The 27,922-nt window shown below is 36.5% G+C and overlaps 2 protein-coding genes and 1 long non-coding RNA gene across 12 annotated transcripts in view; 1 reads left to right on the top strand and 2 right to left on the bottom strand.

The window, feature by feature from the left end:
* Window positions 1–832: 832 nt before the first annotated feature.
* Window positions 833–9,567, bottom strand: C2H3orf38 (chromosome 2 C3orf38 homolog). Of its 2 annotated transcripts, none has more exons than XM_008956862.5 (3): window positions 8,646–9,567; window positions 5,348–5,589; window positions 833–2,777 (listed from the first exon to the last, which is right to left on the bottom strand). In XM_008956862.5, exons 1-3 carry the CDS (start codon window positions 8,776–8,778, stop codon window positions 2,166–2,168), a joined length of 987 nt encoding a protein of 328 aa, XP_008955110.1. In that variant the 5' UTR covers window positions 8,779–9,567; the 3' UTR covers window positions 833–2,165. The 2 variants fall into 2 exon arrangements, with proteins under 2 accessions (XP_008955110.1, XP_003831564.1); XM_003831516.5 differs by having other exon boundaries at window positions 833–2,780; window positions 8,646–9,165.
* Window positions 8,917–18,200, top strand: LOC129397417 (uncharacterized). Of its 2 annotated transcripts, none has more exons than XR_008624775.2 (2): window positions 8,917–9,116; window positions 17,739–18,200. It is a non-coding gene; the product is annotated as an uncharacterized LOC129397417 (long non-coding RNA). The 2 variants fall into 2 exon arrangements; XR_008624774.1 differs by having other exon boundaries at window positions 8,957–9,259.
* The window catches only part of ZNF654 (zinc finger protein 654), an 85,584-nt gene continuing 71,823 nt past the window's right edge, over window positions 14,162–27,922 (bottom strand). For 4 of the 8 annotated variants that reach the window (XM_034956956.3, XM_034956951.4, XM_034956952.3 and 1 more), the window contains 2 exons: window positions 23,624–23,765; window positions 17,185–20,112 (listed from right to left, as the gene is read on the bottom strand). In XM_034956956.3, coding sequence (XP_034812847.1) covers window positions 17,692–20,112; window positions 23,624–23,765 — 2,563 coding nt within the window. In that variant the 3' untranslated portion in view covers window positions 17,185–17,691. Of the gene's footprint in view, window positions 20,113–23,623; window positions 23,766–27,922 lie in introns of all 8 variants that reach the window. The other 4 variants (XM_024928107.5, XM_008956863.6, XM_034956954.4 and 1 more) reach the window with 2 other exon arrangements.

The following is a 27,922-nucleotide window of genomic DNA, read 5'->3' as shown; positions in this document are numbered from 1 at the left end:
TCATACACTTCCCCTGTAATGTTTTCCAGGTAGCCTCAGGAATCTCAGGGTCTCTTACTGACCCTAGGCTTTTAAAGTCAGTATCTTTCTCCTCACAAATCTGAGTTATTTTGGGGGCCTAAAAGTTTCTGCGTATTCAAGTATGAAATTCAAAGAAACTATGTGACTGAAAAAGTAACACTGATGAGAAGAACCAAAGATAAACTCTAGAAGCGGAAAAGCCTTTGGTACACAGTATATAAATTGTTTTTGCTCATTCGTTAATGCATTCACTCCAATATTAGGCTGTAGTGTGCCCACATCTAGGGATTCATGAAATAAACATGAAATAAAACAGCATTAATCCTCAAGAATCTCAAGACTATCAAAAAGATTTTACATTTTTAAGGTTGATTCAAAACTATGTGCAGAAATTGCAGCCTTATTTGTGCTTTACACGAACTCAAAAGTTTAATACTAAAGGTACCTAGAGGAAATCCCTGCCCTTTTTGAGTATCTGTAGTAACAAGAATGGTTTTTAATTTTATCCTTTACTTAGGATGTTTACCTATTACACTTTATAATGATATTTCAAACTTCAAACTAAGAAATAAAAGGTAACCTAGTTTTCAAAACTCAAGCAGAGGTATAGGATGGATAAAGATGGACTTGTGACCTGATTGTGTACCTTTATAAAAATATGAGAGGAAATTATTTTGCACACTATTTTGTTTATACTTAATTATATTACAATAACAGTGTAACTAGCAGTTATAAAATTTTCTTTGTTCTCGTTAAATGCCTAAAACTTTAAGAGCAACACAACTATAAATTAAATCTGAACGATACACTATTCTTATAGCAGACAAAAGGGATTTCCCTCCTTTATTAAGTTCTTATTTTAGGACATACCAATTCGCATTCCTCGTAAGAGGCATAGCAGTAAAAAAACAAAGATGAGTTTCCAGGCTCCCATTTCCAAAATTCTTATCAGTCTCCCTAGATGATTATAGCAAAGGAAAAAGTAACATGTACAATACGTCATCACATTTCCCAATTGAGTTCTTTTCCAAATGGTAATTTTATAAATTAAAGTAACTAAGTAAATCCATGATCAGCAAACAGTTGCTAGGTGATGAAGAATTTAAACAAAGCATGTAAATAATTTGGCAACTCAACCATGTAACTCAAACCTAGTAACAGGTAAAAAACTAAACATTCTAAGTTATAATGTGGGAGTATATGTATACTTCTGTATATGTGTATACACACATTATACATGCATGGGTTGTTTTGGGGTTTTTTTGTCATCTCTGCCAAGATCAGCCAAGAGGAAGAACGGTAATTCGTTTAAAAGTTAGGAACTGGGCATACCTTTAAAATTTCAACAGCATATTTCCTTTATATTGTATTACAGTAACTGCTCTATAAAACTGTTGGCTGAAGCCTAGGTAAGAATAAAGTCTGTTTCGAGAACAGCATTTATCACTGCCCAAAAACAGTAAGGAAAATGTTGCAGATTACAAAAGATATTTAGCTTGGACTACAGCTGATAACTTTGAAAAATGTTTCTCAAATATTTAAAGAGGTAGTAAGTTTTTCTTCAACTGTTAAATTATTGGACTTTTTTTGCAAAAAGAATGTTATTTAAATTTTCTAAAATGACAACTTTGAGTTTACATTAAACATCTCTAAAATATTTAATAGTTTTAAAAATATACTACAGTGAGATGCATTTGTAAAATACAATTATCCAGAGTTAGACAAAAGTAAACATGAAACTTAAAGAGGGGAAGCCTGGACCATTATTAATCCTTTCCCACATGAAAAGTGCAGATATTAGCAGAATATTCACTAAGTAAAAGGAAAATATTACCTGGTTTCTAAGGCACACAGTTAGCTGTAAGATCTAAAGTGGGATTTATTTGCATTAAGCTTTCAGAATACTTGCTGCAACTCGGGTAGAAATAGGTAAGTATTCACATGATATGTAAGTCTGTAGTCCAGAAAGGTATTTCAACTAAAATATGTCAATTTTCACATCTGAAATCATTCAGACATTACTGATATAGTATTTGGAAGAGTTTCTGTATAGAAGATTTTTTTCAGGCGGACAGTACTTAGCGCTTTAGAGGGCCAGGTAAACCCAGTTCTCTTTTGTTCAGCAATGTCTCATTTCCACTACCTCAAACTTGGTCCCCAGTTCCACTATCCGAAGCCTGCTTTACATTATGTCGTACTTCGTTGGTACCACATACAGTGATTACATTATAAAAGGCCTCTAGATCACTTTGTTCAAATTTAACAGCTGGTTTCGGTAATGCTCCAGGAGCAAGGGAACTCTCTCCCATAATTTTCAGGTTGATAAATTTGATTTTCCAAGTATTCTCCACAAAAGGGCAGCGGATGAGTCCAAAAATTTGTTCAAAAATGCCCAAACAAGTGTTTCCTCGATGGACAGTCCCAGCAACTCCAACCATAACCAGCCCATGAGGAGAAGATGCACATTTCAGTCCATGTGAATCTAGGTTGGGGCTGAGAAAAAGAAATTCTTCTTTTACTAGTGACAGCAAACGAAGGCTCACGATTTCTGCTCCATGGTAGTCCATAACATTTTGTTCTGATGTGTTGTAATAAAACCTAAGCTTCACATCATGCCAGAAGTGCTGTGGTCCCCATTCATCTTGAGGTGGTCCTAGAAAAGGATTCTGAGAATTAAGAAGTCCAAAGAACCAATGACAGAATTCTTCTCCTAGGCGACGAAAATCAACTTTTTCAGCTTTTTTATCTTCTTTCACCTGCTGATTGAAACAAATAAAATAAATACAAAATAACACTAAGGTTTAACTTTCATATCTATTTTTCTATCTAGCCTATTAAGTTTGAATGAACCCATTACACCAGAGAGAAATGAACTATATGTGAACTTGCTGAACCCATTATGCATAGTAAAAATCTTTTTTCAAGAGGAGAAAAATCATTTTAGAAATTTCCAGCTTAAATTGCTGAAAATTCAGCTAAGAGAGTAAGGTTTAGTAAGGCCAATTTAAAAATCAGTATGAACTTGGCGGGCGTGGTGGCTCACGCCTGTAATCCCAGCACTTTGGGAGGACGAGGCAGGCGGATGGTGAGGTCAGGAGTTTGAGACCAGCCTGGCCAATACAGTGAAACTCCGTCTCTACTAAAAATACAAAAATTAGCCGGGCATGGTGGCGTGTACCTGTATTCCCAGCTACTCGGGAGGCTGAGGCAGGAGAATCACTTGAACTTGGGAGGTGGAGGTTGCAGTGAGCCAAGATAGCATCACTGCACTCCAGCCCGTACAACAGAGCGAGACTCCGTGTAAAAAAAAAAAAAAATCAGTATGAACAGTCATATATATAAATATATAATATATAAAAATATATAAATTATATGATGATTTATGTAAGTGTTTCCTCAGATTGTGGCAGTGTTTTCACAGGTATATATGTATATCACAGGTATATATGTGAAAACCTTCAAAATGTTCACTTTAAATGGATGCATTTTGCATATAAATGACATAAAGTTAATATAAGCAAGCATTTTCATTGTCTTTAAATAGATACTCTTACGGTGATTGAAACAGGTTATTTTCTATAACTGGGATTAATTTTATTCTATTATTTCTCTTTTTTCACAGAAAATGTTACTGTAAGCTGGGCGTGGTGGTTCATGCCTGTAATCCCGGCACTTTGGGTGGCTGAGGCAGGCAGATCACTTGAGGTTAGGAGTTCAAGACCAGCCTTGACAACATGGTGAAACCCCGTCTCTACTAAAAACACAAAAATTAGCTGAGTGTAGCGGAGCATGCCTGTAATTCCAGCTACTTGGGAGGCTGAGGCAGGAGAAGTGCTTGAACCCAGAGGGTGGAGGCTGCAGTGAGCTGAGATCACGCCAACTGTACTCCAGTCTGGGTGACAGGGCAGACTTTGTCTCAAAAAAAAAAAAAAAAAAGTTACTGTAAAAATCTACCTGATACACTAGATCTCATTCATCCATGTGTTCCACAACACAGTACTTTACTGAGATGTATGAGATCTTAGGTTTACTAAGCATCTGCTATTTAATACACTCGGCACTGTGCGTGGCACTGGTTATTTGCCTAATTTAACTACACACCTAGTATATTGCAGACCCTAATTTGAAGTTGTATTTGTATGATTTCAAAGTCAATGCTCTTATCAGTACATAAAGTAAGAAAGCTCTTAAAGATTCTTTCCTAGTATGAAGGCAAAGCTTTCTCACTGTGAAACCTCATTAATTCAAAAAATGTGGTATGTAGTTTAAAAATCTGCAAATTACATAGAGGTTAATTCAAGCGACACTTAAATATTTGTGCAATATCTAAAATGTACAGTGGAGATAATATAAAGAACAGAAATAGCCAATGTCCGCTGGAGAAAATTTCTACAATAGGACTTTTTCTAGTTAAAAAAAAAAGTATAAAAAATATTTAGGTTCCAATGTGGGGGCGGGGGCATCAAGAAAAACAGCTAACGCATGCTGGGCTTCATACCTAGGTGATAGGTTGATAGGTGCAGCAAACCACCATGGCACATGTTTACCTATCTAACAAACCTGCACAAGTACCCTGGAACTTAAAAGAAAATTTTTTTTAAAGTAAAATTTTAAGTTCCTTTCATGACATTTTTGCAATACCAAAAACGTCTTAAAAGTGAGAAAGAATTTGCAATAAAATTCTTCTAAAGTGAAAAAAAATTACACAGAGCTAAAGTTAAAATTAACCTTGCAGTTTACTCTCTAAAAATCCAATAGTCCTCATTTGATGATGCTGATATTGAAAAATACTTTCTCACATATCAATAGATGATTATATATGTATCACTATATGTCAGAAATATTTTTGCTCTTAGTTGCTTTACTGGTCTCTTCCTTCCTTCAGGATTGATAGGATATGAAATAAAGTTAAAATTATAAAATATAAAAAAAATAGGCTGGGCATGGTGGCTCATGCCTGTAATTCCAGCTGAGGCGGAAGGACCACTTGAGGTCAGGAGTTCAAGACCAGCCTGGGCAACATAGTTGGGACCCTATCCCTACCAAAAAATTTTAAAAATTAGCCAGGCATGGTGGTGCATGCCTGTAGCCCTAGCTACTCAGGAGACAGAGGTGGGCAGAACACTTGAGCCCAGAAGTTCAAGGCTGCAGTGAGCTATGATTACACCACTGCACTCCAGCCTGGGCAACAGAGCAAGAATCTCTTAAAAAATAAAAATAAAAAAACCCCACAAACATTATTAACCATGTTCCCCACGATCTAGGATTACCAACAAAGTTTCAGACAGAACAAAGGTTCAGAATACAACCATAAGATTTATTTTACCTGTTGAAATAGGTGGATGTCCTCTGTCTTTGTAACTGGCTCTGGCGTTTCCTTCAATTTCAGTTGTGGTTGCTTTTGCCAGTAATCTTTTGCATGCTGAATAAGATTGTGTTTTTCAGTAGCTGGAGGTATAACAATCCCCTGTGTTGCCAAGTACTTAAATATAACTTCTCGGTGGACTTTTCTACGCCTCAGAAGTTCTTCTGCACTTTGACTGTATGCTAATATTGCATGAACAGCATCTAGAAAGAAATTGCAAAGATTAATAAAAAATCATGAGGCACTTACAAATTTGTGCCAGGTGGGCAGAAACTCTATCAAATAATGTTTATAAACTCTCGTCACAGCATTATTGCTGTTACATGATAGTCATCATTTTTAAAAAATAGGAAGTCCGTTGTCAGTTTTCTTTTAACATCTTTATGCTTTAAACTTCCCTTACCTAAAATCTCTTCTTTTCACTTCCCATAAGTGATAGTGAAAGTTTAGCATTTCCTCTTAAAGAATTACATTTTAAGAAAACATTTAAGCGAGAAAAAATATTTTTTCTAATAAGGCCAACAGTCCTAAATTCATGTACAACCTCTAAAAATAGGGACAATTACAACAATATTTTAGATGTCAAGGAATTTTAGTCCTATCTCCTCACTCTACAGATAATGAAAGTTGAGGCCATATTAGGTATCAATGATTGTATTTGTTTTTTTTGTTTTTTTTTTTGAGATGGAGTCTCGCTCTGTCGCCCAGGCTGGAACACAGGGGTGCGATCTGGGATCACTGCAAGCTCCGCCTCCCGGGTTCACGCCATTCTCCTGCCTCAGCCTCCCAGGTAGCTGGGACTACAGGCGCCTGCCACGATGCCCAGCTAATTTTTTTAGTAGAGACAGGGTTTCACCGTGTTAGCCAGGATGGTCTCGATCTCCTGACCTCATGATCCGCCCGCCTCGGCCTCCCAAAGTGCTGGGATTACAGGTGTGAGTCACCGAGCCCGGCCCAATTATTGTATTTCTAGAAAGTGGCAGAACCAGGGCTTGTATCTTTATATATTTTAATTTTTATTCTTTTGAGACAGAGTCTCACTCTGTCACCCAGGCTGGAGTGCAGTGGCGCGATCTCAGCTGACTGCAACCTCCACCTCCTGGGTTCAAGGGATTCTCCTGCCTCAGTCTCCCAAGGGGTTACAGGTGTGTGCCACCACACCCAGCTAATTTTTCTATTTTTAGTAGAGACAGGGTTTCACCATGTTGGCCAGGCTGGTCTTGAACTCCTGACCTCAGATGATCCGCTTGCCTTGGCCTCCCAAAGTGCTGGGATTACAGGCGTGAGCCACCACACCTGGCCCACTTGTATTTTAAAATACAAGACCAAAGAATATTTCTGACATGTGTGAGTCATACAGAATGGCAATAAAACGACCTCCCATATGCATACCCCCTAGCTTAGGACATAAGAAATTACTATCTTTGAGGCCCCCATTTCATCTCTTCCCTAATGCTATTCCTCTTTATTTGCATCCACCTCAGAGTAGCTACTATCCTAAATGTTGCTTTAAAATTACCCTTCTTTTATAGTTGTACAGCATAAGTATGTACCCCTGAACTATATTTAGTTTGGTATGTTTTAAATTGTGCTATAAATTCAATCCATCCATATACAGTATATAGTTTTCTGTAATCAGCTTTTCATTCAATATTTTCTGGATTAATTTGATATACATAGCTAACTCATTTTCACTGCTATATCATAATTAGTTATATGACTGTACACAAGGTATCCAACTATTCTTCTGTTTACAGACTTCTATTCTGCGTCCAATTACAAACGCTGTTACTTTGAACATTCTCATACATACCTCCCAGTGCTCAAAAAGGGGCAAGCAGTATGAGCATCAACCTGGAGCTTGTTAGAAGCAGAATTTCTGGGCCTCCCCTAAAACTAATGAGTCAGAACCTGCATTTTAACAAGATCCCTGAGAGATTCAAAAGCATATTCAAGTTTGAGAAGACTAGGTCTCGAGTATGTGTCTAATCTGCCATTTTAGGAGATGTCAAATTTGTTTTTTCAAAGTGGCAGTTTTAACTTAAACTCCTTCACTAGTTGTCAACGAGTTGCTTCACCTGATCATGAACACTTGAAGTTTATAGTTTTTATATATATATATATATATATTTTTTTTTTTCCAATCTGGTACACAGAAAAGACAACTTTTGTTTCTGGTTTTCATTTCATTAGTTTCCAAAGATGCTGAGTATACTTTCATATGCTTAAGGGTTATTCCACACCCCCTGCCCCAGGAATGTTTCTTCAAGTCATTTAAACGTTTTTGAACTGGGGATTTTTTTCTTATTTGCTTTTAGATACCCTATAATTAAATGCAGCATTTTATCCATTATAATTTTAAATTCACACTCACCATGATTGTAAGAAGGTGAAAGCCATGTAAAATAAACGCTGAAGAACCATATTAAGTCTAAAGCTATTTTCGGTCTTAATTCTTTGGAACTTCCTCTTTTAGTGTCCATGGTTCGAAGTGACAAATGACTTTCTTCAATGCCAAAAATGAAATCCGACTTAAGCAGAAAAACCCAGTTTTATAAGGGCAGAATCTTTTAAAGATAATCATATACTAATACGGGAATCTGGAATTTTTCACGTTTTGAAGTAAAATTCAGCAAATTAAAAATAAAACTAGCTACCCGACACACAAAATGAACAAACGCTTTACATTTTTATATGGACTAGTCACAATCAGACTTAGCACTAATACCCCTTAAAAATCCACCGGTATATGTATTTAGCTCGCTTGTGTGTATTCCTAGTACGAAAATCATCTCAGAAAAATTTTGCCTCCAAAAGGAGACATGGATTCAAGGTGTCTGCCATTTAATTACAGTAGTTGCTTTTTACCAGAGACATACAAAATGTTTGCCATCCTCCTCCCACTCAAACTTGAAAAAAGTCCGAGCAGCAGCTGACTCTTCAGCTGATCGAAACTGAAAATGCAAAACATTCTGGCTCCCCAGAAAATTTTTTAAAATTTTTAAAAATTTAAATGACTTATTCCGAATCCTTGAATCAACAAGCGCAGCCCATAATATTCAACGGATAAAACCTGGAAGCCGTGCCATTATCACCGCCACCACCTCCCCGCCTTGACCCGGCAGCCCAAGTCGGCGTAGTGGTTCCAGAGCTGTGGATCTGCGGCTGCGGCCAACATTCCCGAGGATTCTGCCTAAGCGGGGTAGGCGTGAGGCCGGGGAAGGGGCGGCAGCCTTCTAGGTGAAGGGTCCGCCCTTACCTTGGCGGTCCTGAGGCTGCACCAGGCGGTTGGTGACGGTGTCGCATAGGGCCATGATCTCGTCGTTGTCCAGTAGGCCAAGTAGGTTACGGCAGCCCTCCATCTCTGAAAAGCTGAGTCCCGACATCTCCATCCCCGGGACTGGGGGGAAAGACGACGGCAACAATGTCGCCCCTACGGCCCACTGGGCCCGCGCCTGGCAACAGACACCGGAAGTGCCTTTCTTGTTCTCCGTCGAAGGGCCTCCAGTATTCCAGGCCCCTGGGCGGAAGTAATCGCCAAAGAGGTCAATCAGGAAACGCAGTGCTCTCACTTGTGGTTCCGGGCTGGGGACGGAGTGAAGTCCCACGTATCTCAATTAAGGGAAGTGCTGGGTTTATATGGAGAACATAGACTATCCGCAAGGGAGCTGGTTACCGAAAGAGAAGTCCCTCCTCCAAAAGAGCGCCTTGGAGGGCTGCGCAGGTGCAGGTGCGTGGAAAGCAGCCCGCCACCCGGGCGCACCGCGAGCTCCCGTGATGCCGCGGGGCCGGCCAATGGAGGCGGCTCCTCCCCGCCCGCTGGCCGGGCCCCCGGGAGCGCTTGAATGTCTTCTGCGGCCACTTCTGAGTTGGGTGAGCCGGTAGTTTGGTTCCTTAAATTAAGTAAATTAAAATAATTTAGTTTTGTTTAACATTACAGTATGAAAAGTTAAAAATAGATAATCCACTGTGCCTGGCCGCCTTCCAGCGGACTTTCCTCTCAAACACGCCGGGACCGTCTCTTGCCTCCATTTCCCTCGTTGTCGGCTCAGCCTTAGAAGAGGCGATGTCGCGCGCAATTTAAGGTTGGGGGTTCTGGACGCCAGATTGCCAGGGTTTTACTCCGCCATTTACCCTGACTGTAAGCAAGCTCCTTAGCCTTTTCCCCTTCAGTTTCCAATGGAAGTGGATCTAGTGGAGATGCCTACCTCTTGGGGCTGTGGGGGCGGGGTGAACAGTGCATGGGGCTCTTACTAAAGAGCTCTTACTAAACTTTAGCTGTTATTACTATTGGCATGGTAGCAACACACATTTACGAGAGAAATAGTCATGCTCTGCTAAACAGGAATCAGACTAAATGCATTGTCACTTGCCTTTTTCCATTTTTAAGTCCTATTTTTGATCAGTTGACATTTAATTGGGGTATTGCCATTTAGTAGCTGAAATGTACACATCTGCAGATCCTGGTGAGCAAATTTAACTTTGTTTAAAATATAGCTTGGCCGGGCGCGGTGGCTCACGCCTGTAATCTCAGCACTTTGGGATGCTGAGGCGGGCAGATCACAAGAGGCCAGGAGTTCGAGACCAGCCCGGCCAACATAAAGAAGCCCCGTCTCCACTAAAAATACAAAAAATTAGCCTGGCATGGTGGCGGACGCCTGTAATCCCAGCTACTCGGAGGCTGAGGCAGGAGAATCGCTTGAACTCTGGAGGCAGAGGTTGTAGTTAGCCGAGATCGTGCCACACTCACTGCACCCCAACCTGGGTGACAGAGCGAGACCCTGTCTCAAAAATAAATAATAGCTAAATATCAGTCATATATTGTACATGTAGTCCTTAAAGCATTCAAAATATGGTGAAATTGTCAGTGGATGTTATTTGGGGTACCATTTACTCAACACAGGAATTCTTCTTATTTTAAATTAAGTATTAATGAATGCCTGCTATGTTAGCTATTGAAGGTTCAGCGACATGACCCTGACCTTTCTTCAAGGAGCTTTTGGGAGTGTTGTTAGTAAAGAGATGACAAGATAAGTGCTAAAATATGTTGGTATGGGACCACGTGGAGGGCATGTCCAACTTATTTCATTCGTTCATTAAAAATGTATTATAATTGAGCACCTACTTGCCAGTTATTGTTCTTTGTACTGGGGACAAAAAACAATGCTTGCATTTTGTTGGGAGGAAATAGACAGTAAACATGTAAGAAACTATAGTCGGCCAGGAGATGCTATGGAAAAAAATAAATCCAGAAGACAGGGATGGGAGAGGATGTTAGTACTTTATACAGGTTGAAAGGAAAGCTTCTTTAAGTGACTGAAGATCAGAAGAAAGTGAGTGAGCCGCAGGAGAAGCATGGTAGGAAGAAGCAACAGTAGAGATTTTGAGGAAGGAGTCCAGGAGACTGGAGCCCGTTTGAGCAAGGAGGAGGCAATGAGCAATGTGTTAGAGTTGCAGTCAAGACTGATCTAACGCAGGGCTTCTTAATCATAGAACTGTTGACATTTTGGGCAGGATAATCTTTTGTCGAGGGGATTGTCCTGTGCATTGTGGGATGCTTAACGCATCCCCATCCTCTACCCACTGGGTGCCAGTAGCACCTCCTTCCCTCACTGTGCCAACCAAAATTACCTCCAGACATTGTTACATGTCCCCTGCAGGGCAAAATCACCCACAATTAAGAGCCATGGATGTAAAACCTGTCAAGATGCTTTTCGAGATGGTGAAAATGTTTTTTGCTGTCCAATACAGTAACTATCAGACACATGTGGTTCTTGAGCTTCTTGTACTGTTTAGTGCAACTAAGGAACTGAATTTTATGTTTTATTTGAATTTAAATTTTAATAGCCACACATGGCTAGTGACTACTGTCTTGGATAGTGTAGATATACAACCTTGTAGACCATTATATGGACTTTAGCTTTCATTTTTTATCTCTGACTTCCTTATTATTCTGTCAATCTCTCCAGACTAATCAGTGGTTCCCTTATAATCTGCTCCTTCAACTTGCCATAGGTTCTTGCCTCAAAGCTTTTGCTCTTGCCCCTGGCATATTCTTCCCTTGGATATCTGAATGGCTCTTTCCCATACTTTAGTCAGGTTCCTGCTCAAAAGTCACCTTATCAGAGAGGCCTTACCTCATCATCTTGCTTAAAATCACCACCAACACCATGCTTATTTATGCATTTGCTACCCACTTTATTTTTCTGCATAGCACTCATACTCAAAAAACATACTCTATGTTTGTTGTCCCCCAGTAGAATATGAGCTCTGTGATGCCAGGATTTTTGTCTTTCATTGCCTGTTACAGAGGCCCGCACATGGTAGGTATCCAATGAATATTTGTTGAATAAATGAGCTTTGAAGGCACTGGCAGGTTTTAAACAGGAATGGCATTGTCTGACTTGTCTCAGAACAGGATTACTTTCGTTGCTGGTGTGAAGATTGAAGGGGAGGGTAAGGGTAGAAGCAGGGAACCCAGTTAGGAGACTATTAAAATAGTCCAGGTTAGAGAAAATGGTGGCTTGAAGGGCATGATAGAGTCAGGGATGATTACAAGGTTTTGGTTTGGGCAACTAGTTGCCATTTATTGAGAGGAGGAATGCTGGGGGAGTAATCAAGAGATCTGGCTTTCTGACAAAGTGGTTATGCTTAGGAAGGATTAAATCAAAGAATGAGATGGGACAGGCAAAAAGGTGAACAACCAGTAAAAAGGGAATAGTAGTGACAAATGCATGAACTAAAATAACATGATGAGGGTAGGTGGGGGGGTTAAATATGACTGGAGCCAAAGACAGGGTATGGGAGCCATACCTAATATGAAGAGAAATTTAGCAAAATTCTGTATCAATGGGATGTATAACTCTCCACAACGATAAAACTAGCATGCTAGAATTTGAGTATAACTGATCCCCACATCTTTTTGCACTGTTTCCATCAAATTCTGTTCTGGTAGTTTCATTTACTGAATACAACTTGAGCAAAAAACAACAAAAAACCCTCCCAATTAGAGCGGTTTGGGATATTAGATCTTACTACTAAAGTATCCATTCACCCAACCATTTAAGGAGCTATTAATAGGGGACTTGTTTAAATGTCTTGGAAACTAATTTTTGAGAGGGTTCTATAAATTTAAGGGGGAACAGTTTATCTTGTAGGGAAATACAAAGAACTTTATTGCTTTAGATCTGTGATTTTCAAACCTTAGCTTGTATCAGAATCACCTGGAGGATTTGTTAAGCCAGATGGCCTCCAACCTGACCACAATTTAGCATTTCTAACAAATTTCAGGTGATGCTGATTCTGCTGCTCTATAAACCACGCTTTAAGAATCACTGCTAGAAGATACCACTACATCAACCAGATATATCTCTACCAGGCTTCATCCTTTGACTTTGAAATCACTGATCCTCAGGCAAATCTGACCCCATTTGGATTATTAGATCCACTCATGGTCTACATTTGTAGGGAAAAGTGTGTGGCACAATGGAAACATGGTTTTAGGACACATCTGATTTTTCAGTCACCCTCTGCATTTATTAGCTGTATGATTTTAATCAGGTTAACCTTTCTGAGCTTTGGTGTCTAAAGAGCAGTGTTCATATTTACCCTTGAGTTGTGACAATTAGAGGCAGCACACATAAACAAGCCATTTCTTCCCCCCAATGTGCAGTACCCATCAATAAGGCATGAAACTTTCTATCATTTACAATTTTTATTCCAAGTATTAGTGGATTGACTCTATTTCAAATCTTGATGTAGTTAAAACATCTGTCCCTGTTTTATCAATTGATTCTTGATATCAGTACAGATATTATGCTGTGAAAATCAGCTTAATTTGGTTATCTTGGAAGCCTATTTAGTAGTAGTTGCTTCCCAGAATTCTTCAAATTTCAGAAAAGGAAAATGAAGTTATCTAAACCCCAATAACTTTGTCCAAATACCTCACTACATTCATTATTTTGAATATGGAATATATTGAGTCTAAGATCTTATGACCATAAATCAGACTGATCATTTTAGATCTCAGCTCTAGAATGTTTCAATAACACTCTCAGTGTTTCAAGGCATAATGCTTGTAACATGCACAAATCATTTTATCCCATTTATCTATTTGCAGTGTGGTCTCATCACATCAAAAAAGTTTTTTTCCTACTTAAAGCCCCATTTTTTCCAATTGCAAGTTATAGCAAATAGTTTGGAGGGTTTTCCTTTGTTAGTGAACCAAAAAAGTAGGAGCCTTCATGCTCAAAGACATCATTTTGGGTTACAGCTTACTGACTTCATTTCCCCAGTGAAATTCTTTCCTAGGAAGTAATTTTCATCATCATTTATATTGTAATATTTCAAAATGATTTCAGTCTTTGTTTTTTTAAGTTCCACCAGAAGCTCTTCATTTTTGAAGAATTACCAGTGTAGACAAATTTATCTACTGTCTTGCCTTCGGAGAGTTCTGACACCTACTAAGTTTGCAGAACGTACTATATCACACTGAACCCACTTACCTGAAGTGACTTTAGTAAAAACAGAATTCTATCAACTTTTATTCCTCCATATAGGCATTCGTTAAAATGTCCAAAAATGCCTATCTTGGGTAAAATTTTAGATACTTCTATTTTCTATGTTTAGAAAAATCACTCAATCCAAATATGGTAATATACTAACTGAAATATGCCATTCCTTTATGAGACATAATAGACATTTTCATTTAATATATACCTTATATAAGTCTAATTCCTTTTGAAAGCAATGTACTACATAAAATTGAACACTTGATTACCAACAAGGACGTTTTATTGAACAAATCTATGTACAGTACAAAAAATTTCTTGAAATGAGACACTATTGTTGATTTATTGCAGTTCAATGGCTCAGTTTTAATTTGTACTCTTATAAAATGCAAAGTAAAATAATTTAACATTCAACAAGGAAGCACAAATTTCCTTTCTTGCTGAATCTGTAATATCTTTCACATATTAACAACTCCAAAATGCATATGCAGCATTTACTCATTCTGAAAAGGTGTTTTACAGTACCAAATAAATTAAAAAATAAACACTATCATCCCTTTTAGGTTTTTCATCCATACAACAGTATTAAACCAAACATGAAAGAAGTACGGCTGAACCTTCAGTGTGATTTGAAAAGAATCACAAGTTCAATGATATAAATTATTTAAGTATTATATAATTGGTGGTTTCAAAAAAATGAATATGGCTGAAGCCCAAAGTACCAGTGTCCTTGTCCACGGAGATTCCCCTTTTTACCTCCTCCATAATATCTGAGCAGCAAAAATTCAGATTTGCTATTTTCTTCACCTTACTGACACACAGCAGAAATTTAACATTTAATTTTTTGAAGGAAATTTTTATTTAAAAACAAAGATTTGAAACTTGGTCCATGTAGGATGAATACATCCTCAAAACAGAAAAAAAGAAGAATCTGAGGAATAAGAAGCAAGCTTCCTTTTCTTCTGAAGCACTCAAATTAGAACTGTTGGAAGTTTATGCACCCTATAAAAGCAAAATGATGTAGGTTTATGTTTTAAAAGACAGATGTAATAAAATGAACACATTCTTTCAATAGCTATTTGAGAAGTATATAAACCGAGGTTAAGACAGTGTGGTCAAATAGAATTTTATAAAACATTCCTTGATTTAGTTATATATAAACCAGTTTGATCTCAGTCTTTCAGAAATAATTTTAGCAACACAAAAGTAGAAATAAACCTCAAGTTAAAGATAGATTACAAATGGAATATATTTGAAACATCTTGGCATGAACATAAAAGTAATGAAAATGGAATACTTTGTGGGCATGGATTTATATCAATTGTTACAACTTGTGGAAAATGTGATAAAATATTAAACTTCTGGAAAATGTACAAAGCAGAAATATTTCAAAAGACTTCACTGTCCAAATGAACCAGTTTCCAAACAGACTTTTTATTACAAGACATACTTTTAGAATGAACTAAAATAAAAATCATTACATTTTTAGTATCAAGAAATACAGAAAACATTTTTTTTAGCTGACCTTAAAGAACAGATTTTAATTATGAGCTGTGTTTAGTTACCTAAATGTAAATTCCACAGCCTAATGTAGGCTACATAACAGAAACAAATTTAAATTTGGAATGGACTTATGACCATCATTGCATAGTAGTGAATGCTGATGATAAACCAATAAAACTGGGTAATTAAAAAAAATCATCGGATCTATCATGATCTGGAAATCCTAATTTAATAAAATATGGATGCTACCTGGAAGAAATTCCCCACTTCCGTAATAGCCTCATTCAAGAAGCTCTAATAGGGTCTGATGAGATTATCTGCCTTGAACAAAGATTTTATTATTTAGAATAACTGGAATATTTGACATTGGGACATTAGGAGATCTGTTTTGAAACACTGCCTTTTTGTTATTTTTATCCCTGTTTTAGATTTACACACTATTAGGTAAAAGGAAGTCTTTAAGCATCTTCCTTTCAATAATGGACAAATGGAAAACATCTGAGAGGGTATTTTTAAAAATATTTATTGTTTTAACACTTATTAAGTTAAAATCTTCTTAGGAAAATAACATCACTAAGGAAAACAATGCTTGAATGTATCTCTTACTGTGTTCTTGTGCAAATGTTTTGTGTAAATACTTCCTTTTACATATAAAAATTACTATTCAGACCAGAGTCATCACTAATGAATTAAAAAAACAGGAATAGTATGGCTTATTTTGGAATTACCTCTCCTAATAGAATAAAATGAATGATTTCTCAACCTGATTCTTAGCTGATTTTTTGAGCCAGTTATTTTAATAGGACTGTACTTAGATAACTCACATTAATGTCTAAAGGACCTTACTATGAATCATCAAGCAATGTCCCAACATATACACAAACAGAAGTATCCCAGTGTGCTTTTACCATTATTCACATTGAATAATTTGCAATTCAGTGTTTTCCTTCAACTACAAAGCCCGTAAAGTCTTAGATTCCTTTCATCTCTCCCCAGAGTACTGATCGGTTTTTTTTCTATTTTATTGACACTGCTGCCCTTTAAATGTAACTAATTTGTACCACAAAAGTGGTTAGTGAGAGGTTCTATCAAGAGCTTATTAGCAAAGCACTGTGGTTTTTTTTGTTTTGTTTTTTAATTTTCAATGCTGGCGTGCCATTCATTGAACTTTGACCTAATTAATCATCTGGAAACCAGTTACAATCTTTAATTGATAGCACTGTGGTAAGTTAATATATAAGTTTCTAAATCAATCACAAACCAAACAGCAGCGGTTCCTTAAACCATGTTTAACCAGAAGGGAGGGGACATAATCTGATTATGCATGACAAGAAAACAAACCCCATTTGTAAAATAAAATACTTTAAATGGTTTATTATTGTAAACCAGCCCCCCTCCCCACACACACTTTTTAATAATGGGTTAACTCTTCCCTTTCTGTAAGGCCATAGCTGGTTTTCTGACTAGTTGCCTAAACATGTTTCTCATATAAGCGAAACTGAACATGCTGCTGCTATTAATCATCATAAACTGTAAAATGTGGTTTTCTGGAAAACTGGTACTTTGGGAGTTTTATAATAACCCTTTTGGAGTCTAAGCCAGCACATCTCTGTGAGTTCATTCTAGAAAATGTGCTTTGTCTTTATCTTTAGTAATCCGAGACCACTCTAAAATTAAGGCCATCAGGGAAATAGCAAACTGATGATGCATTTTCTTATAGTGCTTTTTTCACACTACTGCTTGATTGACAGATCTTTCTGAAACATTTTCATCAGGCACCTGTAAAACAGAACCCATCTGTTAATTCAAGTTTTATTGACATTCGACCGGAATTCCAAGTCAGATTCCTGTTTAATTTATACCCTGTCATTTTAAAGGATATTGATATTAGTAGACAGACAAGCTCTTTTTCTGATTTTGTTTCTCAATTATTTTCTGTTCTTTTTCTACTTCTATTTTTGTAACAGAGACACAGATTCACTTGATTTATATTCTGGAATGCATATGAAAAATAATTCCCATCAAAATTACAACTTTTATTATATGAAACTTGGAATGAAGAATAACCTTTGATACAGTGGAAGAAGTATAATCAAAGAATATGAAAAACCTGTGTTCAGGTTCTGCCTTGCACAAGTTCATAGGCAAAGCCCTATGCAAATTACTTGTGAATTTCAGTTGCTTGATACAGGAATATTAGTATCACCTCATAGTGGTTGTATGTATTAAAGGAAATAATGTATGGAGTAATGCTTCACTACCTGTGCTACACAAATATCAATTTTTTAAATCTCAAAGATCTATAATAGTTTTATTTATGCCATTTTCTCTTTCTACAGATACCTCTACTAAGAAGACAGAAGACTTACTTTCATCATCTGAATCAAATCCAAAGAGTGTCTGACATTTCTTTTGTGCAAGATGAGCCTCAAGTGCTTCTGCATTACAGTAGGTGGTCAGGCATTTGCCACATCTTAATCTTTTCACTGATTTTTTATACACGTTATCTTGATCAGAACAGGCATCTACTCTATCAGTCAGAAATTTTCTGCGTTTTGGCATACTAAGATACCGTTCATCAAGGTAACTGGGAGGCAATGGTCTGACGTATGGTTTTGTTAAAATTAAGCCATATGAAGTATGTTCACTTGTCAGATTTGGTTTGGAAGGTGCCTGAGATACTGGCAAGGTGTTGTGTTCTTGTGGTACAACACTGGGTAAAATGGAACCATTTTCTGTCCTGATTCTGTTTGTATCAATTTTCAAAGCAGGATCTGATGAAACTAAAGGTGTTTGCTCTATTTCACTGTGTCCATTGATTATATCACTACTACTACAATTATTTTCAGAATTTGGCTCTATGTCAGGCATCTTTTGGTCTATCAAGCTTATATTTGAAACAGTGTCATCAGAACGTTCGTTTCCATTCTGAACTAAACTGTCTGTTTTCTTTTCCATACTTTCTATACATGTCTTTGGTTCTGTAGACTCTTTCCTTGATTTGCTAGTAGAAACTGGCAGACTAATAGTTTGTTTCTCATTACTAGATGAGTCTTTTTCCTGATTAGGATTTGAGTCTGTCTGAACATCCCAAAGAATTGTTTCACTTGGTTGTGCAGATGACTCTGGTGTTTTACTTAAATAGTGTTGAGCTTCATGTTCATATAGCAGAGGAAGATCTTCAAAAAGCTCATGGCATTCTGGAAAACTACACTGAGCCTGAAATATCCTGTGACTTTTTGTGTGCTGGGCAAGCTGGAACGGCAGCTTAAACGACTCGTTGCAATTAAAATGCAAACAAAAATACACATTTGGATAGCTATGTCTATTAAGGTGGTCTATAAAATGTTGAGAATCTTCAAATTGCCTTTGACAAAATTTGCATTTTCCTTTGCTCCACTTCATTACTGTTTGTCGCACATTTAAATCGGTTGGATGTACGGTCATTGCATGTTTATTTAGAAACCCAATTCTTTTAAATATCCGGACACAGCCAAGAGCAGGACACTTAAAGTTTCCTTCTTGATCTGTGGCATATATGTCTTTTGGATGGCACACAGTTCCATTGATTTTATGAATTACTGAAGTTTCTTGATTCAGGTCATAATCATCTTCTTCATAATCACCTTCTTCATCCTCTTCCTCCTCATAATCATCCCCACATTCAGTTAAAGGCTTGAAAACATTATTTAAAGAATTATTAGGACTGCCATTTTCAATAACATTTTCAATAACATCTTCTGGTACACTTATGGGAATTTCAATGAATTCAGCCACATGCTCAGGGATGACTTCTTTGTTTCCTTCACTAGAAGCAGTAAGTGTCTCCACTTCCAAATCCTTACTATCAGAATTCCCACTTTCAAATGAAATGGAAGAACTAGAACAATTTATTTCTTCCAAAGCAGTGACTTCCTGATCATCCTGTTGAGCTGCAGCAATTTGCTGTCTCTGTATCTTCTTAACATGATTCTTCAAATGCTTCTGCATAAGTCCTCTGTTTCTAAATTTCCTACCGCATATTACACATGCAAAACTGCCTTTTTTCTGATGAGCCTGGGCATGCCTTACAATGTGACCACCTAAAAATTCCTTGTTACATAACATACAACGATGCCTTGGGACATTGTGATCTACTTTGGAAGTATTAAGAGCTGTAAGATTTTTCTTTGTATTAATATGACCTTTAGGCTGCACTCCAGATACATCATCAGGATCAGTCTCTCCAGTGCTCTGATCTGTAAGAGAGTCAAACCCTTCATCCAAACCTTGCTGTTCCTCCGTCCTTTTCAGATTACCTGCATTATTTTCCAGTGTGCTTTCATTTAGAAATCTAACTGCTGATTTATCACTCAATAATGCTACACAGTTTTTCTTAATCATTACGAAGTTCCAAAATTCAGGGTCAAAAAACAATCCCTTTTTCAAAATTGGAAGCAATTCAAAACGAACACGATTTTGAACACTACTTGTGCCTTCATTATATTCTTCATCTGGACGTTTGTAAAGCTCTTCAACAGTACGATATGCTTCTAAGGAGCGCTCCAGAAAAAATATTGAGAGTGCACAAATCCTGAGGATCTCCAAATCATTTGGCAAAAAATGTGCAATTGTTTTATAAATTAGACATTTAGTTTTGGGATCATCATGAAGGTCGAGTTGTAGAGCACAACCACATATTTCAACACAAATTTGCAAGCCTTCTTCTTCAACCTGTAAAAAGAAAAATATTAGTGCTAAATACTTTTTTTCCAAAAAAATGGTTATACTAGTCTATCTTTAAAAAACACAACTCTTAAAATGAAAGCTGAATAAACATAGTATTCCAATGTGAAATTTTCCATATTTAGTAGCCTTGTTTAACTCTTTTAAATATATACCTTTCTCTTTTTCTTAAACTTGAAAATAATCTGGAATAGATAGCATTTTAGCTTCTAATTTATTTAATTTTCACATTTGACAAGCCCCACTATCCATAATATAAAATGGACTTATGGTGATTCATAAACTTATGGTGATTAAGATTTCTTACAATTCTAGACCCCCATTTATTATTTTAGGTACAAATCTCATATTCTTTGAGAGAAGGGTCAAAATTATGTGTATTTTAACAGATTTATCAATTTTCCACATCAAGAAATAAACTAGGCTTAAAAAAACTGCTTATGGGAACTTTTATTATAGTGCTATATGAAAAAATATTACTTATTTTGCTTATTAAGTAATGTTATTTATCCAAATAAGGGGGGAAATGTGGCACACATAAAGAAGGCAGTTATAATCTTTCCAAATCTAATAAGGTATATAAGCCTCAGAATAATGAGCCCCCTGGAAGTTATCTGAATAGTACTCAAGCTTTGAAACATTCACTGATGACTCAAGGATAATTGCATCAGCTTTTACTTGGGAATCTATTGTCGACCCATCTTAGTTATAATAGTGTCTCTAGTGGTTTGGAATAATCTAAAGGCTTATTTTGATTGGAGGAGATACCATAATAATGTCTTTAACATCATATATATGTATATGTATATATATCATACTGCCTATATATGGTATAGTATAGATTACAGGGAGGAATACTACCTTGCCAGCCTCACGTTTTCTTAGTCCTTTACATGCTGTGTAACCCTGAAGAACTACTTACAGTTCCCACAGGCAGACTTTAACTTGGCACATCCGATTTTCACTTTATCCAGCTAGTAAATTCCTACTGATCCTCCTATTCATTCTTTGAGAATCAGTTCTAATCTGAAGGTTTTTCTCCCCACTTATCCTGGTCTCTGCCCTGAGGTACAGTTAAAATTCCCCATTCTTTCCACCAAGAATAACTTATCTTTAAAAACATTTCAATTTTGTTTTAGTATGTGTATGTCCTCACCCCCCAACTGTGAATTCCTAAATTACAGGTGACAGTGTCTCATTTTTTATGTCTCCCTATGGTTAGCATAAAAGTTGGTACATAGTAACCTCTGAATAAATGTTTGCAGAATGAGTGAAAATCAGACCTATTCCATTTACTTAGTTTGCTCCTATAAATCCATCATTTACAACTTGGAATCCTTTCTGAATTCCAACTACTGATTTCTAAATGTCAATTATAATTAGACTTTACTACCTAGATTTTTCACATACAGCAAATCAAAATCCATTCATTCAAAACAGAATTCGTTTTCTTTCTCCATACTTCTATCTACATCCTTTTTTTTTTTTTTTTTTTTTTTTTGAGACAGAGTCTCACACTGTCACCCAGGCTGGAGTAGAATGGCACGATCTCAGCTCACTGCAACCTCTGCCTCCCGGGTTCAAGCAATTCTTCTGCCTCAGCCTCCCCAGTAGCTGGGACTACAGGCGTGAGCCACCACACTTGGCTAATTTTTGTATTTTTAGTAGAGATGGGGTTTCACCATGTTGGCCAGACTGGTCTCGAACTTCTGGCCTCAAGTGATCTGCCCACCTCGGCATCCCATAGTACTGGGATTACTGGTGTAAGCCATCGCGCCCAGCCTACATCCTCTATCTTGGCTCATAAAATTATAATGTATACAGATGCTCAAGTTTAAAAATGTTACGATCATCCAAAAAGAGAACAGGCTGCTTCCTTACCTGAAATCTTTTGATGGTTCCAGGATATTTATGAATTTTCAATTTGTTCAATGAAATGAATGAATTGTTGCATTCAAATCCCTTTAAGTATCTCCGACAACCACTCCTCCTACCACACACACAGTCTCTGCCATTAGTCTCATCCCCCACCCACTTCCCCATATTTCTCTGCTACCCTTTAATGTCACCAGATGGTTGTGGAAAACAAATAATAAAATGAGGAAAAAGTGCTCTGTAAACTATAAAATTCTCTACAAATGTTAGTACTACCCTCATGTCATTGAAAACTCAGCTGAAATTATTTCCTCTGTGAACCCTTTTTAGATATGCCATCTATGTCTCCTGAACTCACACAGTATTTATGACTCTTCACAGTACTGAGGCAATTGAATGATTTATTCCAACAAATAAAAGTATTTTTAGTAGAGTATAAACTATTAAGCATCATATTTTTAATACTTATTTCATCTTTGAATTTTCCTTTTATAATATATTTGCAGGTTTACCCCACATATGAAAATAAGAAAGCTCTGTGATGACTGGCAAAACCTCACTTACACTGTAAACTTTCTATAATAATATATCTCAATTTTTGGTACCAATAAGATTCATATGTACAAAAATATGGATACATCTTTATTGTTTAAAATTAAGTTTTACAGGTGATTCTGATGCACATCAAATGTTAAGACGTGTTCTGTAACATAGTTTTCCTCTTTTGCTGGAAGGAGTTTACTTTGAGAATGCATTTGAATGATATTTCACTATTTAATAAGCATACCATAAATGCAGTTAGCGAAATTATCATGGGAATATGATCACTACATGATCATACATCTAATGAGTGATGTGATAATGAATGTAATAAATGCATAAATACATAAAAAAATTAAAATGTATTATTTAATAGACGCCTCCTTATATATTTAAAAGTAACCAACATAGAGATTCAGTTTAATGGTGCTACCTAAAATGTAAAGTGGCTTTAATCTTTATACTCGAAGTCTTATTGATATTTTGGGGGAAAAACTAAAAGATCTGCAGGATCCACTTTCATGTCTGCGTAAGACTCATGTAGGATTGTACTCACTTGCAAGTGGCCCAAGTAAAACTTGACTCAGGACTATTTTTAGAAAGAGGTAACACATTTTTACAATTACTTCAAATAAACAATTTAAAAACTTTGTCCTTAAGTTTCAAAAACACCTCAGAATTCATTGTTCCCTTACACGTAAACAGCAGACCTAAAACTGGAACTAAGTTTCTCTGTGACAGTGAAGTGGTATTATCGATAGATACACCAAGTTTATTTGCAAATTAGTTAAGATTCTATAAATGGGATTTAGGATAATATTGAAAGTAACAAATATTTAATTATAAGAAAAAAGGTTGTAATGGAAGCAATTGCTTCCATGTTAAATTTTAAGTAACAATAAATCAGCCTCCCATGTTGACAGTTTGGAGTTAGGGCAGAGGAGAATGTAATGTATGGAGAATGTGGCCTTAAAATCCTCCTTTCCTTCAGTTTTAAAATCAAATAAATTTTATCAAAAGAGATTCAAGTTTCAGTGAACTGTCACTCAATTTTTAATTTAAGGGACAAATATATCCTATTTACCTCATCTTTGATGATTTTCATGAAAGGAAATATGACTCTCACATTAGTTGCTGTTCTTAAAAGCTGGTAGCATTGATCTACAAAAACTTGTTTTGAAGGATTAGATTTAAGCTGTAGTTTACTCCATATGAAAATCAACTCCCTGTAAATGAGAAAAAGAATTATCAAAAATACAGTTTATTCAAATACAGACATTAGCTATCTTTCCCTGATTCTATAGTGCCCTGGCTGGGATGTATATGAGTGTAAATATGTATTACGTTCACCCCCAAACTACTTCTTCTACCTATATGAGACTAAAACAAGTTGGGAGAGGAAGAAATATCAGAAATCACAAATATACAGTAGTAAGGAATGAATTCCAACAATATGTTGGCATACCTAAGATGTCTCCAGTATCAGATCAAAACAGAAATTCTAATCCTAATGTGCCAATACTGATATTACTTAAAAATAATAAACTTTGGCCTTTAATTTTTTACTTGTAAATTTAGAAACCAATGTTGTAGACTCTATAAAGAAATGGTTCATACTTTTCATTTTCAATTTATTAAGATATCAAAAGTACTAACGATTAAAACTGTAAGTATAGTATTGATTCTGAAATAGTATGTTTCAGATATCGTACTTTTAAAACAGACAGGTTATGGACCATTTGAACTATTTCATAGGTAGATTCTTTTCTCAAATATGGCCACTGTTATTTGATGCACAAGGCTAGGAGCAGTGGGTTTTTAGGCAAAGGCAAATCATATGATAGAGCTGATATATTTGGATGTCACATTTTAGCAAATTAGAATTCTTTAAAACATCTCATAAAAGTGTACAAAGCATCATAATCTAAAAGTATTAAAATAATTAATGAAAATATTTTTTAAAAGTGATGAGCATATACTTTGAACTCAGCACATACAGGTATTAAATCTAAGGACAGCTTGATTACCATCATGAGGGTGCACATAGTGTACTCAGACAAAAACAGAAAATGACAGCAAGCAACATATGAGAAGTAAAACCAAAATTCCAATTCCATTTCATACTAGCTATTTATTAAGTTTCAGTCCACTACCCCCCACCTTTTTTTTTTTTTAACTCACACTCTTTTAGAACTCTCACAAGGTTTCATACTTTCCTACCACATCTCTAGCTTTTACTGCTTTCCAGTTTTCATGCCTGGGTGTTTCAATTTATATTGCTTTCCATCACCTGAACCCACTCAGAACTAATCATATTCCTGCAAAACTGATAATCTTTTCCTAGATCAGGCAGTGACACTAAACATTCCTCTATTCTGGTCTGGTTCTAATCTGTTTATCTTGCAGTGTCTTTACATTTCAAGTATACTTTTGCTCTCAGCTTTATCATTCTTTCTCAATGTTACCCTTTTAGGCCCTTTAATTTTACACATGTATTTCTATAGTGGTTTCTAACCTGATCTGTTTTCAGCCTCCCTGATCATATTTCATTTAGTGCTTATGCTATAAAGTTAACAGCAATAGAAATGTGGGTTGTAGAGTTAGGAGTTTCAGGATTTGAATCTCAGGAACTCCTAACTCTCAGCTAAACTGCTTCATTTATTCTCACTTTTGTTTATGCTGACTGCTATATTTGGAAAGTACTTCATTCCTAAGATGAGCTTATCTTTCAAAGGCCCTATCAAGTACCTCTTCAGGAAAGCCTTCATGAATACCCCAAACTAAAGTGATACCTACACTTCAGAAAAGATCCCTCTTACTGATTTCATGCCTATCATATGCTTCCTTGTTATATCTTATCGATCCTACCTATTTCCCCAACCATTAATATATTGTAAGTATACACAATGACACATTGTTTAGTGGATGCAGTGGCAAGAACATGGAATTGGAAATAAGAGAGACCTAAATCTCAATACAGCATTATACACTGATTGGAGTGGCACACCCAGTTCAATGAGCCATGCTTTTCTAGGAAAAGCCCTAAAACACAAAGGTAGAAAACCAGTGGCCATGTCTCCTATGTGACCCTCCTCTGCATTCCCCTTCAGATATTAATTCAGGGGTGGGAAAGTGATCCCAGTCAGGCTAGTCAGAATCTCTGGAATGTTCTCAACTCTAAACTATTAAGCTTGGGGTTTGTTGATGTTCCTGCTGGTCTACAGCAAGAGAGGCTGAAGCCAAATGACAGAAAAGAAACAGATTTTGAAAAACATTAGCAGTATCAGTGTCCCTGGTAGCAGTTATCTTTGAGAACTACCTGTGGCCTTCCATGTAGCTTTCATGTAGCGCATACTGCACCCTAAATGTTTTCCTATTTAGGCACAGATGCTATCACTTGCAAACTAACTAGTACAAATTCCAACTCCATTTCTTACTAGCTGTATGACTGTTATCTATTTTATATACAGTTTTCTTACACATAAAGGTTGGGATTATTCCTATTCAGCATCTTTATTAAAAGAATTAAGAGAGATAATTGAAACACCTAGGTGAAGTGTCTGGCATATACTTCCCCTAAATGTTGAAAGCCTGTAATAGGTACACTGCAATATCCTAATAAGTTTGCCAAGAGAAGACTACCACTATGGATTTTTGCTTTAAAGCAGGCAAAGCAGAAATCTTAGGATAGTGTTATGAAGCTCCATTTTGATTGGATTTAAAACATGGGATCTGAGGTTTTAGTTGTACAGTGGATTCTGAAGGAAAACAAAAACCAACAACAAAAAAATCCTGAAAACCATTGACAGTCTTCTTTTAGAAGACCAAAAGGGCAGGTTTAATGAAGCTTATATACGTTTTCCTTTATTCAATGTGTGCATTAGAAAACACAGCACTCATTCAGTGTACAAACGCATTTCCCAGGTAACTAGCTAATAAAAGACCCTATTAACTACTAATATTACCATTAAGTCATCTACTTTCTGAAAAAAGCCTATATAATGACGTCAATCACCCTTACAATACAGAATTTTTTTTTTTCAAACTTGACCCATTTATTTTAAGTAATTTTAATATAGCAGAGGCTGGAAGACTGCCTAAGTTTGAATCCTGGCTTCACTACTTACTAGCTGAATGGCTTGAACACAATATTGAATGGCTTGAACACAGTATTATTTCCATAAGCTTGTTGGGTTAAATGACATGTGCATATATAAAGCAAAGAATATAGGAAGCACTCAGCAAACATTTGCAGCTATTATTATTATTAATGATTGTGAAGGAGAAAGGGGCTTAGCAACTTGCCCCATTGGTTTGGGATACAGCAAAACTGTGGATCTGGTTCTATTCACACAGAGGGGAGATAAATGACAAGCTGACTCATAGGCTAGGCCAGGATGAAACGGACAGCACAGACTTTGGAGGCTGAAAAAAAATCCTGCTCATCAAATTACAGTAAAAATTAACTTTTAATAGGAAGAAAAGGGACCGTAACATTCAGAAATATAGAAAAGAGGTAGAAGAAATAAGAGGGTAGGCCATCATAACCCACGCTATTTAGAAGGAAGGGACAAAAAGAAGGCTAAAGACTCCTTTTTGGTTAGGCAGCTGGAGACACTGAGCCTCTATTCTTAGAAGGTTTCTGTGGCCAGGAGCCGGAAGACAGGCATTATAATATTTAGGTCCTTCCCTAAAGAGTAGAAATGGGTTACCAAGAGAATAAGAAAATAAAATGTGTTTTTCTGGGTTTGTGTGTGTGTGTGTGTGTGTGTGTGTGTGTGTGTGTGTGTGTGTGTATACTTGTTTCTAGTTTATTTATGAGTATATTACAATGAAAGAACTAAAGATACCCTGTTTAAATAGTGTGATATAGCTCAGGGCAGAGAACATTTCTATTCCCATAGGAAAAGATCTATTATAACTGTCATGACTATTTTCAGTTTCCAAATAACCACATATCAAAAAATGATAATACTTCAAAAACTACAGTTATATGCAGTGTAACAACATTTCAGTGAACAGAAGACTGCGTATACAACAGTGGTCACACAAGATTATAATATCATTTTTACTGTACTTTTTCTATATTTAGATATGTCTGCATAGACAAATACTTACCACTGTGTTGTAATTGCCTACAGCATTCAGTACAGTAACACTGCCATACAGGTTTGTAGCCTAGGAGCAACAGGCTACATCATATAGCCCAGATGTGCAGTAGGATATACCATCTAGGTTTGTATCTCTACAATATTCACACAAGGAAACTGCCTATTGACATATTACTTAGAATATATCCCCATCATTAAGTGCTGCATAACTGTATATAATGGTGTGTGTATGTCTTACCACTACCTCCTAATCCCTTTCTCTTTTTGAAATT

Source organism: Pan paniscus, chromosome 2 (assembly GCF_029289425.2).
Source record: "Pan paniscus chromosome 2, NHGRI_mPanPan1-v2.0_pri, whole genome shotgun sequence".
In the NCBI taxonomy this organism is placed as follows: Eukaryota; Metazoa; Chordata; class Mammalia; order Primates; family Hominidae; genus Pan; species Pan paniscus.
This window is presented reverse-complemented; position numbering and strand designations above follow the sequence as displayed.